The 18,749-nt window shown below is 42.5% G+C and overlaps 1 protein-coding gene and 1 long non-coding RNA gene across 3 annotated transcripts; one reads left to right on the forward strand and one right to left on the reverse strand.

Moving 5' to 3' along the window:
* Window positions 1-4,532: 4,532 nt before the first annotated feature.
* Window positions 4,533-18,651, forward strand: LOC139817427 (uncharacterized). Its single transcript, XR_011733233.1, has 3 exons — window positions 4,533-4,715; window positions 5,905-6,020; window positions 6,883-18,651. It is a non-coding gene; the product is annotated as an uncharacterized lncRNA (long non-coding RNA).
* On the reverse strand, window positions 5,544-15,973 carry LOC139817426 (protein lethal(2)essential for life). Of its 2 annotated transcripts, XM_071785509.1 has the most exons (4): window positions 15,833-15,973; window positions 13,592-13,846; window positions 7,178-7,435; window positions 5,544-5,825 (listed from the first exon to the last, which is right to left on the reverse strand). In XM_071785509.1, exons 2-4 carry the CDS (start codon window positions 13,844-13,846, stop codon window positions 5,700-5,702), a joined length of 639 nt encoding a protein of 212 aa, XP_071641610.1. In that variant the 5' UTR covers window positions 15,833-15,973; the 3' UTR covers window positions 5,544-5,699. The 2 variants fall into 2 exon arrangements, with proteins under 2 accessions (XP_071641610.1, XP_071641611.1); XM_071785510.1 differs by lacking the exon at window positions 15,833-15,973 and having other exon boundaries at window positions 7,178-7,399.
* Window positions 18,652-18,749: the final 98 nt, after the last annotated feature.

The raw sequence follows: 18,749 nt of genomic DNA on the forward strand, positions 1-18,749 counted from the left end.
CGTAATTTATCCGATGGATACGTCGGGATTCGCACCGGCCGGGCCGGGCGAAAACATCGTAACCGGCGAAGGTTCATCAACCTTCACCCAGCGACACACTCTCGCCGGCTGGGACTTGGTCACGGATGCGATCGATAGCGAGCGGGGCGTTTCGTCGACGTTTCGAGAAACGCGCCGCCCCAGGCCGCACCGCGTACATCCCGGGACTCGAAAACGCCCATGTTGCCTAGCTCCCGTGGAAAAAGATATACTTACCTACTTGCAGCATTGTCGCGTCACAAGTGTCAAACCAGGCAGATCGTTTGCTAACCGGCCGGCCGGCTCGACCGGTTGGTCCGGCTTGACACGACGACGGCCGGCCGCGCGCGACCGGAATCTCCGGGTCTAGATTTGATATTCGAGTATATCCGCCGGTGTATCCCGACCCCGGGATACAAAACATCATCCTCGACGTGACTGCCGAGTTCAAGGTCGCGGCGGTGCCGGCGAAGCAAACTAAAATTAGTTCAGCGGGCAGGGCAGGCAGGTTACGTCCGCTCGGGGAAGCATATGACGCCGCGCGAATGAGAGTTCGTTATTTATGTAGCGATCTGATGAGGGTTGACCGTGGTGCCGCGATGGCGAGAGGAGAACTTTTATACAGCCCCCGGGGTCTCCGAGGGAGAGAATATTGCGACGTAGTCGCTCTTTCGTTCCCCGCCGGCAGATCGAAGTTCTGCGCCGCGCTCGTCGATTATGGGTGGGGCAATTTTCGTCCCTGTTGCGTAATAGACGTTCACCCTTGCGCTATCCCGGCTGTGCGATCAAGTATAAACAACTTGTTGGGTTTAATATAGATGAGAACCCGAGGAAAACTGTCTAACTTTGTATCGAAGCTATATTCTTCATTCTGACAACATTACAAGCTGTATATTTTGTTGGAAAAAAAATACTTGAGTTTTTTTTACACTATAATGGTATACCATTATAGTGTAAGGCTGTAATTTACGCGTAGATATTAATATCAGAGTCGCAAGAATAATAAGATTTTTTTTTTAATAGCTTGCGACGAAGTTATATCAATCTTTATCGTGCAATTCCTATTTTTATCACTGGTAAACACAATCCGTGGAGAGGGGAATAATGCACGAAACGTATAATCGATCCGTTTATTTTGCTGGGTCGGAGACAGCGAACATTTGCGCACTTTCTATACGTTACATCTATATAACTCGCTTCGTGCATCTATCGATTAGCTGCTGCAGCTGTGCCTCGAATGTTCTAGAACGTTCGGTGGAAAGCACCGAAACTGCAATATCTGCGATTTCTCGAATCCGTTATACCTGTAGATATCTGATAAGGAAATCAATTGCTATTACTAATTGCTGAGATGTAAGCTGTCACTGTCAACCACGTAGTGTCAAATTATACTCAATTTGAGTCACTTTTAACCGTATCTATAGGTCGTCACTGCTCCTACTCAAAATACGTCGTTAATTTAACTAAAACAATGTTAATTTAATTAAACCAACAGAGTTAATATAATAAATTTTGACACACATGGTAGTTAAAAATAACAAAGTATTATTTAACTCAATTTATTAACTCAAGGTTTAAATTTTATTCCTTAATATTTAACAGTGTTCGTATATTTAAAAAAAATGTGTGGAAGTATACAGAACGTATGTATTATATACCTGAGAAAAAAATTTTTTAGATCCAAGAAAATATTTCTTTGAACATATTTACTTAATATAATCACATATATTTATTTAGAATTATATATCTTTACTTAAATTAAGTAAAAATATCTAATTCTAAATAAATATGTGATTATATTAAGTAAATATGTTATTAGTACTATTCAAAGAAATATTTTCTTGGATCTAAAAATGTTTTTCTCAGTGTACGTACTTGATGAAATTTATTATTCAATAAATTTTTTTGCAGAGCTATATTACTGTTTGCGGACCGCTCGCAATCAGAACGTGAAACCACATAAAAACCACACGCTATATTAGTTTAAATTTTATTCCTCAATATTTAACGGTGTTCGCATAAAAAAAATGTGTGAAAGTACACAGAACGTATTATATGTACTTGAAGGAATTTATTATTCAGTAAATTTGCCGAGCCATATTACTGCTTGGCGACCGCTCGCAATCAGAATGTGAAACCACATATAAAAACCACACGCTTGGTGATATCGCCCGTTCTATTTACTTACGAGCGATGCGCTGAGTAAGAAATTTAAACTAGGATATTCGAGGTATACCGCGAGATCGTCGAATTACACACGACATTTCCTAACTGTAAATGCATTTCTTTGTAATTAATCGTTTTCCTGAGATCGGAAAGAACGTGCTCTCGATTTTCTAACTGTGTCGATTTGTTCCAGTGACCTGTCAGAATCAGAAAAAAAGCTACATCGGTGGGAAAGGTGTACCAATTGAGAGTCCGTTCATTAGCGATGTACGCTAACTGTATACAGCAATCTTCCGACGTGTACCGACAAGAGATCGCCGAGATCGGCAAGAAGAGAGACGTCGCGTTTGAGAAAGTTCCCACAGATCATCACGCCCGTTCCCGTTTAATGCAACATAGTTGGCAACCGTCCTCTACCGTCGCATTTCATTACGCCGCTCTGAATGACACCTGAATGTGACGCGGTATTGCACGGCGCATTGTGCATATTTCTATGAAGTGAAGTATACAAGTAGTTCTCTCCGTTCAACCCTTCCGTCGGAGCTTAATCCGCCGGCCGTTGTTAACGGCCGACAAAAAGACGATCTCGCAGGGAGAGATAAGTATCTAGCGCGCGCCGCGCGCCCCTCATATATATATCTCTCTGAATAAAATTGCATTAATTGCGTCTACTTAAAATGGAGCGGCCTTTGTGGATACGTTCGGGCCGGGCTAACGAGCAATATGAAAAGGAAATCGATAGAGCGGCACACGATACACCGAGGGAGAAAGAGAGAGAGGAACCAACGTAATGTTATGCAACCCGGTTGTAACGCCGGCACGCCGCTACATTATACGCCGTTGCCCGACGGTCGCGCACCGCCGAAACCGTTGCGAGTTGCGATCTCTAATGCGCGCGGATTCATTTATCTCCTCATTTTTTCCTCCCCCCCCCTCTCTCTCTCTCTCTCTCTTCACGATTACGCGTCTCCGGGCATAGCGAGGATCGTCCCGGCGACCCACATCCAAATCGCGGCGCGAGGCGGGCTGGCGTTATGTTGCGTAATGTTTGCGTCTCCGATTGTTGCCGACCATCTCGCGCTCGCATTGAAATTGCTCACTCTCACGCTCTATCGCTCTATCGCCGCCCGTACCACGCCGCGAGTGAGTCCGGGGGCCCCCTCGCGTGTTTGCAAACACGCGTCGTAGTGCGTCGCAGGCTGGTCTCCCGCGACCGCGCCTCCAAATGTCGTAAAAATAGCCGCTGTCGCTCGCCTCAACTCAAGAGCTGATAAAAAAAGAGAAAAAAAGAACTACGCCGGGGACGACCGCAAGGTCATTCCGCGAGCTGCCTGCGCAGCACGGAAATCCCACCACGAACGTTTCCCCGACGACCGAAGAAACTGCGTTTCAGCGTTTCGGCGTGGCGCACGCACCGCGCGATTTCGCAATGTTGGACGATGCGTAGCGTCCCCTCCCACCTCCCCTACCGTGGTACCGTGCGGTTACAAAATATTTACGAAAACAACCGGTCTAATCGCATCACCGCAGTGATAACGGCCTCTCTATCTCTCTCTCGGCGATAACAGAATCCTCATTATCGCACGTTGTACATAGCGCGCATTTCGTCACGCCCCGGAATGTCCTTCTCTGCGACATAAATCAATCATCCTGCGAACGTAATTCCTCGCTTAATTCCTTCCGTGAGTAAATATTTCGGACGGACACGAGGCGGGCCAAGGTTACAGGTTCCCCGCTCGGTCGCTTCGTTACGCAATAAGCCTCAAAACATGTCCGTATTTCTTTTTTTCCTATCCGGGTCCTCTGCCGAAGGCAGGTACAGCTCATTCGAAATACGAAACAAATCGACGCGCACATGAGACCGGCGCGGAGCGGCGGTTGACGAGAAGCAAGCTACGCCACGTTATACAAACGGCATGGGCATTATATCACACACACCGGTGACTGTACTAATGGCGGCGGGGGCGAGAGGGGAAGCGGCGGCATTCTCCTTGTATAGGTTGGGCGTTATGGTGGGGTCCCCCCGCCCGGTCGAGCTGAGCGAACGTGCCAGAAATCCCGTCGTCCCTGCCGGCTGCCGGCCGGGCGGCGGGCGCCGATCAATACTCGGCATTTGCTGATTTTCCGGCTATGCCGTGGAAAAAATGTCGCGATCGACGTACCGATCGACAGATCTCGTCGCGACGATGCCGATTACGACGGTGCCGTTGGGGCCGGGTGCCGCGAAAGGCCCGAAACGATCGATCGCGCGGAATTGCGCATTACGAGCGAGGAGACGCCGCCGGTGATCTCGAAGCTTCCTCCGCGCGCTGCGGCGACGCGGCGCGCGCGCCTATATAAAGCGGCCGGCCGGCCAGCCGCGGCGCATTCGTAAACAAACCCTGGTTCAGTTCGGACGCTGCGAACACCCGAAGACCCCCTTCACCCTCCACCATCAGTGTAACACACTTCGGCTTCTTACTTCGTCGAGACCGCCGGCACGGGAAAATGTAGGCGAGCGGGCACCACGGTGCGGAGCGCGACAGTTTACCGTAGGTATTCCTCCTCGAATTTTCTTTAATTCTTTCCTCTTGTTCGCTTGATGATACTCCAACGCGATCGTTTGATTCATATCCCAGCAAACAAGAACTATAAACGGTGCGTCTATATTATTGTTTCACACTCAACAATGCAAGTGCGGTATAACGTATGTTATACATTGTTGAGTGGGAAATAATAACATTGACGCGATACTGTTAGTTGAGGTTTGCTGGGGTTGATCTAATCCTGGAAAACATTAAGTAACATGCAACTTAGAACTTCCTATTCAACAAATGCAACATACACATATGTTATATTGTACTTACAGTGTTGAGTAGGAAATTTATAATTTGCATGGTATTTGCTGATATTAGATTTGGTGTATAAAATTTTATCGTATTAACTTTTATTGTAAAAGTAATGAAGAGATGGTTGAGGTCACAGTTGCGCTCAGCCATCTCTCTGGATGGGCATTTAAAAGGGAAACAATTTATTTGCTGTAAATTATTGATAATGCGATTGGAAAGCAATAATACTAAGGAAGATAAATATATAAATTATATTATAATGCTTAACATTTTGGTATTTCTTTTTTTTTTAATTGACAATCTAAATTCCAGTTATACACACATGTAAATTATATTATTAGAAATTTCTCTCAAAAATTAGTTATCTCTCTTTCCAAACTAGAATTGAAGAGACAAGGAAAGAAAATCAATTAAACTTAAGCTAAAATTAAATTGATTATGCTACTCTGATAACTCGATTGAAAATTACAAATAAATTTTATGCAATTTTAAGGTATCATAATTTATATCATGTAACAAAATATATGTATATTATGCATTAAAAAATTATATTTTGGTAAAATATTAGAGAACTATTATGTACGGCACGATTCTGTCGTTCTACAATATTGCTTTGCTATATCCAGAATCGAGAAAGTAAAAGAATGAAGTGAAATGTCGGAATGAAAGTTTCGGACAATGAATTCCTTAGTCAGTGGTAGTGGTGGTCGTAGTAGTAGTAGCAGCAGTTGTTTCGACGGGAACCGGCTTGGCAGCTGGTACTCCCGTTTGAACAATGTTGACGACTCTTTCCGTGCCAGCCGGCGTCATGTTCTGAAAAACATATGTACAGAAATAAGCGTCGGATGCCCCGATAAGCGAATTATGAGAGGTATGTTTGTGTTTTTTTTAGTGCGCCCTACGGGGTCGGTGCTTGAACAATCCGTACGCGACGATAACAGCCGTGAATAGAATTTGTGAAATTCCTTCACGCTTCGAACAAATATGAGAAGAGAACTGCGATAATAGGTAAGCGCACAAGGTGTCTAGACGATAATACATTATATGCATTAAGTGTTAATAGGATTATGTGTCTGAACAATGAATTTAAATAGTTAAAAATACGACGATTAAGGTCAATGTACGAGGCATATAGTGCGGATAACAAATGCGGCTTTGAACTGTTTTATTCTACTATGTGACATATACACTACTTATGAACTTTATATATTCGTATCATCTGCAAAAAAGAGATCTCTACCCCGATAATTTTATTAACTTTTACACGTCAGAATCATCGCACAAGAGAACCATAAATTTACAGTCAAAATTTAGATATAGGAAATTTAAAATTTAATATATTAAATATATAATTAATTAAATATATATATGTATACATTTGCAATCAAATTCACTTTATGATACTTGACAGCTAAAAACTAAGAAAGATGATGTAAATGAGCAAAAAAATTAATTATCGATAAATATCAATAGTGATAAATTAATCGATATCGATCAATATCGATAAATCGATAAATTATATAATAAATTAAAACTGTGTCACGTTTGATGAGGAACACTCGACTGTCGGTTAAGTGTCATCGATTTTAACAGAATTCAATTTTTGAAACTCACCGGAAATGCAATTGCTTTCAAATCTGGGGACATTAAGGGATTAAATATCGAGATAAGGACACCGTGTTTAGCGTGTCATCGTCGTCTTTTTGCGGATAGTTTGTCATTCGCTTTTGCATGGTATCGCCGAGTTTCAGGAACTTGCTTTAAAATCGACACACGCTGATCTAACGATATACCGCGAATGTCCCTCGTCCACGCGCAAAGACTGCGCCCCTGAATTCCGTACGTTAACGAGAGATATTCTGTTTTGTAGTTTAGAGCAGAGCTCGTAGTGTTTGATCCAAAACCGTCGGCACCATCTGCCTCCTCTAGTACTGCACACTGAGGCGCAGCATTGGGAACGTCGGAATCGAAAAGCAAAAGCCAAATATGTAACGTAAGCCGCATCAGCTATAACAAAGACGAGAGAGGGGAGAGGGAGCGAAAGAGCGAGAGAAGGGAGCGATAGAGGGAGAGAGAGAAAGGGCTCCGTTCGTTCGCGGTTGAATCCGCGAATGAGGGAGCTAGGCGGATGTTAACGCGGATTGTCTCCGCTCGGTCGAGCGTACCTTTTTGGGCGCCGTGATAGTTAGCACACCATCCGAGGAGAGGGTCGAGGTGATGTTGACGAGGTCGTGAGACGGAGGTAGGACGTATCTGCGTACGAAGTGTCTGCTGATGTAGCCGTGCTCGTCCTGCTTCTCCTCGTGCTTGGCCTCGACAACGACGTGATTGTCGACCGTCTTCACCGAGATTTCGTTCGGTGAGAATTGTTGCACGTCCAGTATCACCTGCGGATCAGAGAGCGCAGCCCCGCGGGAAGGGGGCTTTTGTCACTTAGCTTCGCTCAGGATCCCCTCTCGTCCGTCACCGAGGAATAGAAGTCTCTCGCATTTCTTCCGTGAGCGATCGTAAAACAGCCGCCATGCATCCGTAATGCGAAAGTTAAGTATCAATATCACTCCCGAATGAGCTTACTCCGAAAAATGATGGTCGATTTTTGAGAGCAATAAGACCCACCACTCTTTTCTTACACCGCGCGAATTAGCGTTTCTTTAATTTTGATGTTACGTTCTTGCTTGACTGAATTTTCGTCTGGAAGAGGATCTCGAACGCCGCTGTGCATATTCTAGCGCATATTCTAAATCCTAAAACATCGTACGCGTTAGGCGAGCTATTTCACGCACAATATTTCCGGCTTACCATCTGAAACAGCGCTTCGTCAGATAAATCTCACATTCGTCCTTTTCACACCCTCCGCGTTCAGGGAATCGCCGATCAGGCCCGGTTGTTGGAGTTTCTCCGCGACGAGCGAGGAAAATGACAATTCAGCTAACGTTCTAGATCCTATCCCGACCGTCAGATAAGAGCATCGTAAAAAATAATATTTTCTTCTCGTCTCGATTCACTCATATGTAACCCGCGTTTATTTAGATTATTGCGCGTTATGGTACAAAAGCAAACTGGGAAGATGTAGTTGTCGGCGCACCTACTTGTGTGAAATTGTTCCTTTTTTTTTTTTACGATCAAAAAAACGAGCACACATACAAGTAGGTGATTTGCGGTCCTTTGCGACCGCCGGGACGGCTCGCTTCGGCGAGAGAGGAAATAAAATTCCTTCATCAATAAAAACAAAACAAAACAAAAAAAAACAAAAAAACAGAAGAGAGAGGTAAACAACATTTTGACGAGAGGAAGCTTTAACAACGTATAAGTATAGTGAGGCAAGCGTGCCCGAGTTTCTCCGGGTGATCCTGCGTGATCCTGGAGCTCGGCGGCGAACGCGAGCGCGAAGAGATTAGCGGAGGATAACTGGCTGTGTATTTTCGAAAATAGTACTAAAAGAAAAGAAAAAGTAGGAGAGAGGAGGAAGAAGGTTTGCTGAGCGACCGCTCCGCGGACGGTCGGCTCGAGTGTTGCGCGCAGACATATTTTGTACAAATAAAAGAGATAGAGAGAAACGCGAGTTCCGTGTAAGAAGGAGAGAAAAAAAAAGCACAAAAGTCATTTTGTAAGATTCTATTGTTGTGGGTATTCAAAAAGCATTTATTTTTGTATAGAGATTATAAAAACAGGGCGGGGGATCGGGCCCCGTGGGTCCCATTCGCGTGAGCGGCGCACCCTTTGAAGGGGTGCGTCAGCGCTCGTGGGGGACGGCACGAGCCTCGGTTCTTCCATTCGAACAAGACTGACTAAGCGCGAGACGCGATACATCTACTCTTTCGGTTGCATATTTTATTCCGTGGCTGCTGCGCGCGATTTCTCGCGCGCGAACCCTCAACGAAAAATCATAAGACGTTAATAACGAACGGCATAGTAGTCACCTCGGACCCTGCGGCAGGCAAACCGTGCGCGCGATTGCGCGAGGAAAAAATATCGCGGAAAGAGAAGGAAAAGTAGAAGTAACAAAGAAGAAATATACATACATACATACATACACATATTATATATATATACACACACACTACGATTAAAGAAGGGGGAGGTAAAATGAGAACTGTGGTAAAACTGTGATTTTATAGAGATTCCGAAACCGGCGTGACTAACCGGAGATCGTGCAGCGCGATCGTCCTTTTTTTGATACGCGTACCTTTCGTAGAACATTTTCGGGCAAAACGAGAAGGATAATTGGTCCCTTTAGACTGAAATCTGCTAACATCGTGACTATTACTATACACAACTGGATTATGTCCAAATAGGGCGATTAGATGAACTACCATACCGTAGGAGAAGCTAAATTCTTTTCGGCACAAACGAAATCATTGTAAAAGGGGACAGATAAACGCCGTGGATGTTTTCTTGACGAGCATTAGATTATTCGAACCTTTGCGGGGAAGAGGAAAAAAAGAAAAAGAAATAACAAAGAGAAATAACTAATAAAAGAGAGCAAAACAGAAGGAAAAGTCGTCTCTCCAATCCGATTTACTCGCCCTCCCTCGTCCAGAGGGAGGTGCAAAAAACGCTCCCTATCCCTCCCAAAAAAATAGTCCTAATCGAATACTCGTTTCACCATCCCGATCCGTCGAAAAATCGAGTTGCCGCCCTCCCGGTCGATTCGCGATCGCGCGATTATGAAAGCGTAATTATGACGCGTTATGATGCACAATGTATGCATGCACAACGATAGAGACAGCGGCAACCACAGCAGATGCAGTCATCAGTTTTTCGGGCCTTCTGGTGTTCCGGAACTTTTTCGTTCGTTGCTTTTAACCATTCTTACCGAGCGTTGAGTTTCACCCGTCCTTTACGTTTAGTTTCATCCCCTGCCGCGGTTTCTTTTTTTTTTTAACGGCTGATTCGTTCCCTTCGAAAGTAAGGGAGTTTGAGTAGATAGAGTCTCTATTTCGATTTTTCCGTTAACACCTTTTTTCTCCCCTCGTTCTTCCTTTCCCTTCCCTCCCCTCTCCTCCTCCCATTCCCTCCCCTCCCCTTCTCTATCCCTTTTAATTTTCTTTCTTACGAATGCGCCCTTTTGTCCTTTCCTGTTACGCCACTTCCGTCATCTTTCATCATTTGTCTCCTGCGACTTTTCTATATTTCGAAATCTAATTACGATTCGCTGTTCGTTTTTTTGCTAGAAGATAACGTAAACGAAAGTATCTTCCCCTATAACTACACTTATTAAATATTGTACTTTTTTTTCGTAGGATATTAATTGAGGCTCTTTGTATTCGACACAAAATTTGTTTTGCGTCCGATGCAAATCGCGCTCGAGTTACCGATACCAAAATAAGGAGTTAAGAACCGCTAAAGAGTTTAAGTCGTGTCTTAGCCTAAGTTGTTAGCACACTCACAATTGAGCACATTCCGTTCGTTGTTGCATCACCGAACTTTCTCGAGGAAATAAATGTAATTGTAGCACAGAGTGATCTCGAATTCATGAATTTAGAACTGTCAGGTGAATCAATGTTGCACGCACGACAAAGTGCGAATGTAATTTGATGAGCCGAAGACCGTGCAAAATTCGTGAGCTTCGGAGCTTTTAGGCAAGTTATTACATATTCGACGTAAACAACCAATAATACAGCACGAAAAAGATCGTTACTTCAGACCGTGACTAAGTTATCGTGACTAAGTACACACAGCGAACGTGATTATATTTTATTTGTTGTTGCATTACCGAACTTCCAGAGAGATAAGATAAATAACGATTACAGCATAACCGACTTATCGATGTGAATAAAATTTATGCTAAAAAATATAAAAAAACTGCTTGTGCTGATAATTTATTTTTAATATACTGATTACGTAATATTTTAGTTCGGGGGTAAATATGGATGGTAATAATGATTCAGGCAAAAGAAAATTTGATAACACTGCTCCAGGAGGAGGGAGGATTGATCTGAGAAAAATAAATCCAATGAAATTAGATGATTTTACAGACATGATTAAGAGACGTGAGGAGGAAGAAAAGAAAAATTAATCAGGACAGCAGTGATCAGGACAGCAGTTAGGGTTGGGTTTGGGGTCAGTAACGATAATTTTATGTTAATTAATGAGGGAGGTGGCGTTATGCCTAATAAAAGTGAAATAAATCGAGAATTAGTAAAAGCGTTTAATTAAGAAGATAGTGGCATTTCTTCGGCATTCGCTTTTGCGAATTTATTTTAGGCGTGTCGCGACCGTCGCGACACACGTTGTACACACGGCGAACGAACACGTATCTATAGCTTGCGTATGTAAAATTAAACTTATTGGGCGACTGATGTATATTAATCGATATTACTGTCGAGTTACTAAGTTACGCTAGATCCGAGGCGCGATAGCTGAACGATCTTGAGGATCGGGAAGTAGCAAACCTCGCGGACGTTTTATCCAGTGTGAAATTAAACGAAAGGTCAAATATCCAACGACGTCTTATAATCAAAAGGATAATATCGCTCTTTATCTGCACTCGAACCTCTCGGAAAGAGAGAGAATGAGAGAGAGGCAAAGAAAGGGAGAGAAACATTTTGTATAAATTGATCAGACGATTTAAATTGATTCGCGATACTCTCGGACGCGACAGCAAGGCATACTGATTCCTGGATTCTCGACTTGTCGACTATATGTTTTAGGATAACTGCAAGCGTAAGATAATCGATATACCCCGCAGCGCGTGTTAATCCTAAGCATTAATCGCGTGCATATCAGCCCGAATCGCGAGCCTTACATGGATTTTTCTGACCAACACACTCGTAAAGCCGTATAATTCTTCGATCCGCTCCGTGCTCGGAAACGCAACGGCTATTGGTTCGTAATTTTTCCGTAATCTGAGGAAGCTAGGTATGTCCAGCCAGCTGTGGACAGTTCCACGGCGTTACAACGACTAAAAATACGCGAAAACCCCATCTAAAAATAAACACGTTTGCATCACACTCGCATTCGGGGCATTCCGTGGTAATTTTAACGCGCGTTGCTTCTTGTTTACGCTTTCTTGCCGCACCACGAAGTCATATCCAACGACAAACGCACATTTAACAGGAAAAATATTACGAATAATTTTACGTGTCATTTTACGCGATTTTGAGATTACGCGACAGAAGGAAGCTTCTTCCGGAAACTGTAAGAGCACACGTGTAAAAGCGGCTTGCAAAAATTATAAGCAATTTAGTATAACGATATTCTTCTGAGGCGAAATTAGCGGTGAGATTTTGAATTGCAGATCAATCGAAAAGTGATAACAGTCTTATTGTCCATTTGCATTATCGGTTATTATTATTCTTGAGTTATCATTATCGATTATTACGTAAGAGCGAGATTAAATATTCCCTGAACTTCTATTAGTTCTGAATAATTTTCGGCCAATTCCCATCTTTCGCAGGATCCTGGCTCTATGATCTTCGTCAGGATCCTGCGAAAGACGGAATTGGACCGTTACACAGCAGTACTTCCGCCCTATAATATATCTTAAGTAAGCTTTTAACACTTTCCTGACAAAAACTCAATAACTCTACGATGGAAAATTTGATCAAAATCAACCAACGTCTCACGAATTAAATACACGATACGTGAATATAATTTGCAAGATAAAATTGATTTCGACAAAAAGATACGTTACTTCGGCTTTGATAAGTCCGCCTGATCGCAAGACCTGCGCGTTACTAGGCTAAATTAATGCGTAATGCATAATTGAATATATACATGGACATACTAGGATATAGGTATTAAGACGACCAAAAATAATAAGAGGAGTTACTGGGCCTAAGCAAAATTATCCTTGTAATGTAAGGTTTATAATTTAAGGCCGTCTTTCGTGTTTCGCCACGAACAGATGAAACGACAAATCGAATGCTAAATGAACAGAAAAAGTAGCAAAGACCATTTTCACAGTGGAATGTCACGTAACATGGACGAGCACGATCGCGAAAAAGGACGTATTTTCTAGCTTGACAGATTCCATACATATTCTATCGCTCTACTGATCGATGCAATAAATCGAATAAACTTCTAATACTACTTCTCTAACGAACGGGAAACAAATAACAAGCAGACATACACTCAAAACCCTGGCAAATATTAAAGGAAACAAAAATAGTTTGGCAATAATTTTTTGAGTAAACCTTTTGAGTAACTGCACATTAAAAATAGAAAAAAAAATAAAGTATATGAGATTTTGTGTTCTTGATAAGATATTTGAATATGGACTACAAAACTCGACTACAAAACTAACAAAGTCTCAGTTGAAAAAAGTCATTTTTCAGTAAAATTGAAAAAATTTATCTTCACACCCATTGAAATAATCGTGAATAAATTAAAATTGAAGTAGAAATATAAAGTCTTCCAATATTTCGATGCTCCATTGTGCAGGCGACATAGAACAACAAGCTAAAAATATTATCCTGTTCGCAAAGAGCCACATTTAGACCTAATTCAAAATCATAGAGATCTGCAAAAGAGCGAGAAAAAGATACGCAAATTCACTTTCGATCTGATTGCACCGTGTAATGTTGAGCCCGTTTCGTTGGAGTTCAGTATCGCAAAGTCGTTCTATAAACACCAACCTGGAAAGTATCATTGTCCAACTGGATCGTGCTGGTTCCGCTCGAATTTTGTCGCGTCACGTTCCCCCATGGTCGGTAGTATGGTCTATTCCCGAAGATCGAGCGTAGGGGTGGCCGATCGATGCCGAGTCCGGTGAGACTTGAGATCAGATCGTCGCGGTGGAGGCCGGTGCCGAAGTGCTGGTCCAAAAGCCGTGAGACGGGACGGTCGAAGTCGTCCCACCAATTGCGGAAAACTAGCGGCACGATCGACATCTGCAAACATCAGCGCGACAATCGGTAACGACCGATCGGTGCTTTTCGCTTGATCTTTAAAAATCCCATCGGAAAACAAAAAAGAGAAGAGCATTTTCAAAGGAAATTGAAAAGATAAAATATAGACAGCCCGGGCGAGAGATAAGAGTGAATGAAAACCGAAGTACAGAGAGACCGAAGTAATCCAAAGTAAGTGATAGACAGTACACGATTAAATAGTAACCACAGTGGCGTATGCATCTAATTCCAAGTTTTAAGCTACGTAAGCTAGGGTACGCCAAGATAACCGATAATATTATTAATCGTTAGTTCTCACGTTAATATTCTTGATCGGACGGTATTTAAGAATTATCGTTAAGCAGATAAATTAATCTTTTGGAATTACTCTCGAAATACTATTAATACAGTTCTAATTTGCAGGCATTTATATACGCGATCTCAATAGATGAAAATTTATCATGCGAATCTTACAACGGCCGAAACACATCGTAGTTACAAAAGACTTACCAAGTCATCCATTTCGGAGTGGATGAGTTTTCGAGGTGAAATGCATACAAAATGCGCATTAATAATATAAAAGTCACAATAAGCGTGGAACGTGTTAATAATATAAAGGTTACAATAGCTACGGGACTGACACACAAATCGCTAATAATTAGGCTATACTCGTACGGTTAATTGATAATTTTTAGGGAAACGTAAGAGCGCTAACTTGCACGTTAATAGATTAGGTGCGACAGGTGTGACAGCTAGGTGTCACGACTGGATAACTGTTGGGACACGCATTTTACGTACGCATAAATCCGTATAAAAAAAAAAAGATCTTAACTCTTCTTGCTACCATCACGCAACATAGATCAGACGATCTTCGACATAATCTAACACAACTTCTCTCGTGCGTCGATAGAGAAACTTCGCGTAAACAGATTCGAAAGTTATTCCGGGCTTGCATCGGCTAAAAAACATCCCCGTGCAACCACCCCAGGTCTAAATCGCGGGTCTGGGAGCCTCTTACGTATTACACCAGACCCGCAAAACTAATTCCCAACAAGTTACGTGAGCAACGCGAAATTAATACGAACGCGAGACTAGATGGTCGAAAAGATAATACTGTTAGTAGATCGTAAATCGGTTTCGCGACAGGTACTCAAAAGAGAGAACAAAAATTCACTAAAGTTTAGGCTAGTCGTAAGTCGTAAGCGGCAGAAGCGTAACCGCAAGAAGCTAGTCCGTTCGCGTAAGATCACGCAGGGAGTTTTTAAGCGAGAGCTCCGAGCTCAATCTCGGGCCGACAGAAATTGTCGGAAATTGAGTATCGACCAACTTAAGCGATGGAACAACGATAACGATCAATCAGAACCAGCGCAGGGACTAGTTTAGAGTCATACGCCCTCCGCAACAGCCTTGTACCTCATTACGCGCCTCTGAAACTGTGCGCGATTTACCAATTATACGCAATATATCGATTATTAACGATTACCTGCGATCTCCGCACATCGCGGGTGACTCGCGACAAAAAAATTCTTCCCTCTTCGCTTCTTCAATAATTAAGGACACGCGTTTTTCAACGACCGTTCTCGACGGTAGTTGATTCACTGAGATGGGCACTAACTGGCAAATTAACTAAGGATCCGGTTAAGATTATCCGTTTAAGATTATCCGTGTGAGTAGTTTAAGATTATTCCGCACAAAACATAAGTAATAAGCTTAACATTCTGATCTAAAACATACGCATAAATTGAGGTAAATAGCGTGTAAGGTTACTCGAATCCTAAGTAATCTTAAGTTGTAGGATTATAATATAGGATTACGATAGGATTATAATAAGGATGTGATCCTTATTGGTATCCTTCATCCTTCTCAAACCAAACACAAACTAATTAGTGCGTAAGTGAGGATGCGAGGATAAACGGGGTAATCCCGCGGGGGGTGCGGTACACACTCGCGAAGAAGCGCAACACGGGAATATCATACGTGCTACCGTACTTTTATGTAGGAACGTGAAGATCCGCGATTGATTTACTCGAAAGATCACCGGACTATTCCGTATATCGCCCGAGTCGACTTCTGATTCAGCGCGAGTCGCGGGTCCATCTTAAATAGCCGCGACGCGGAGGTGGTGTTTTCCTACGATGTCACGTGACGTTTCACTGACTGTCCTGTCCAAGAATACATCGACTTCGAATACAGACGAGATTTTGGTCGAGATCGACTCCGCCGTTTTCTTTCCCGCGACAACGGCATTTCGAACGGCATTTCTTGCTACTTTTCGCGAAGCTACGATTTTTAGGATCGGAAATCCCTCCCGCTGACCCGTCATCCCGCGATTGCCGCAAGGCGTAGCGATCTCACGATCCGAATTTGGGCTGCCTGTAACGAATCGACGGTGTTGTCTTTATGAGGCAGACCCGAGTGGAGTCGATTCTATCCGCGAAATCGTCTGACTGTTCGAGCAAACGTCATCGATTCGTTATCGAGCCTTCCCTTGACGTTTGAATGCTGCTTCCGTCAAGATCGCGGAATGGCGTAATAGTAGGCGATCTAACGCATTGTGCTCAGCGCGTTATTCTGAACGGTCATGCTTAAAAAAAAAGAACCAAAACGGAAATCCTAAGAGTGGATCGGAACGAATAATCTCGTCATCGCGACGCGTTACATCTTTTGTACTATAATGAATTAAAAGAACTGATCGTTCCGTCGTCTGCATCGCACCAAACGGGGGACTCTGAAGCTTCTCTCGCTCCCACCGTAATTCGCTTAGCAAACCTTCCTAGAAATAGAGAAATCGACTGAAATAGAAACAGCGCGTCTTCGATCAGTCGCGATGATCAGCTAAAATGTCGACTTATTCCGGAAATCATGGCACACACCCGGGACACTTTAGTTGCCGCGAATTAAAGATCGAATTAACAGGCATAGATGATATCACGGAGAAATATTAGATCGGAGAGTTACCAGAAATTTTTTAGGCACGGAGAGTGCTAAGAGCGCGTTCTGAATGCTATAACGCCTACACGCGTGTTATTTTAGGATATTGGATTATACGCATTTTTCTTAGAATACGTTTTCCTTCGATTTGCTTCTTTCTCGTTTCAGCATGCATACGGAAAGTTATGATTAAACGCCGGCGTTAAGCTTTGCGCGACAATTAACGACGCACACTTTCGTCGAGCCATTATCTTCAAACTTCAAGTACGCTATTAGGGATTATATCATTTTGGCCGCGGAAATCTCAGCGCGAGATTACGCAGGAGCACGTTGATATAATGTAGGGTCTAAAATAGATTATAGTCACTTTCTACGTGATCGGAGTGCGTTGCTTCGCGCGAGCACAAGTGCGTGGCAATATACCGAATCGTGATGGTCGTACGTCCGATCAGTTGTTGCACGCGTCGCTTCGCGCGAGGATAACCGGGATATAAGGCAGGAAAAATGTAAAACTATAACAATGACAAAAAATGACGTGCACGTCACCAAAAAAAAAATAATAAAAATAAAAAGATACAACTTAGGTATATGTGTATTTCTATATTTAATGCTAATAATAAGATTAATACTTAGGGAAAGGTGTTGTATGCTAGGCTACTTTGTTACTCCGCGAATTCCGTCTACTAGCGGCAAGTGCTAACGAAGCAATCTCGAAATAGCTCCCGATTCACGTTTCGTCTAAAAATACGCCAATTGTTACCAAAAATGAACAATACGTTGAGCAAACAGTTGCATTTCTGCTAAATGAATAAGTTTCAAACTCACGCAACCAAAACAAAGAAGATGTATCTGTGATGTTGAAGCTGGACGATAACCATTATCGAAATATCTTACCGATCAGAAGCGAAAAATAGTTTTAGGACTTCGAAACAAACGGTTATCGATGGCAAATGTTGATTTTCAGCAAAATTATTTATGTTCGATTAAAAGACATGTCTGAAAAGAAAGAGCTTAGGCAAATTCTTAGATCCGGCAATGCACTTGTTGTAGGTTGCACTGAAGACGCGGGTAATTTAGCGTTAAGCGTAATTCCTAGATCTTCGGACGAATCATACTATGTGGCATTATAATAGTAACGATAAGCAACAGTGTTTGTAATGCGTCCGAGACTTGTAATAATCGATAATTCCAAGCTGGAGTCTTACCTTAAGGAGGATTCGTGTCTTTATAATCTTCACCTTTACTCCGAGATATTGTCGTAAAATACTCCGTGTGTTTACGTGTCATAAACGTTTTCGAATAAACTCTAAAAATGACTCGATACTCTGATTGTCGCTAGGGATTTAAAAAAAAATGAAGCTAAATGTCTCGTCGATACTGGATAAAACGACCATATGATCATCCGTGCGTCCCGTAGGGAATATTATGATGTTAACACATATGTATACTTGTAAGCATATGTCAGCATACGTAAGAATCTTTACGATGAGTGTGACTTAGTAACCATCTGTTAGGCTGATACTTGTAACTCGATAGGCTATTGATGTTATTATACTCATCCACTTTGATTTGTAACGTGCATAAGTGTAATTATCGTTCTTAGATGCAACAACGTTTATGTCAGGGCAGTCCTAGGATTGAGAAAAAGCGAATGCGTATTTCCTGTATTCAACAAAAGACAAAACCGAAAAATTTGTAATTTGCATAACTGAGACCATATCTACGCTCTGTTGATGAAAAAATTGTGAAAAATTCTATCTCGATACGGCTTACACTTTATACCTGGTTTTATTTAATTCTGTATTTATGCAGCGCATAGAAATAGGCCCTACGCCATTTCTCTGGCTGAAAGAAACAATAAAGTGAAATCCGACACACATAGTGTATTTTCTTTCAACTTGTAAGTTATATACCAGTCCTTCTAAGTAATAAGTCGTCGCCGAAACTTAATGAAAAAAATTAGACGAGGGATCGA

Source organism: Temnothorax longispinosus, chromosome 8, assembly GCF_030848805.1.
Source record: "Temnothorax longispinosus isolate EJ_2023e chromosome 8, Tlon_JGU_v1, whole genome shotgun sequence".
Taxonomy (NCBI): Eukaryota; Metazoa; Arthropoda; class Insecta; order Hymenoptera; family Formicidae; genus Temnothorax; species Temnothorax longispinosus.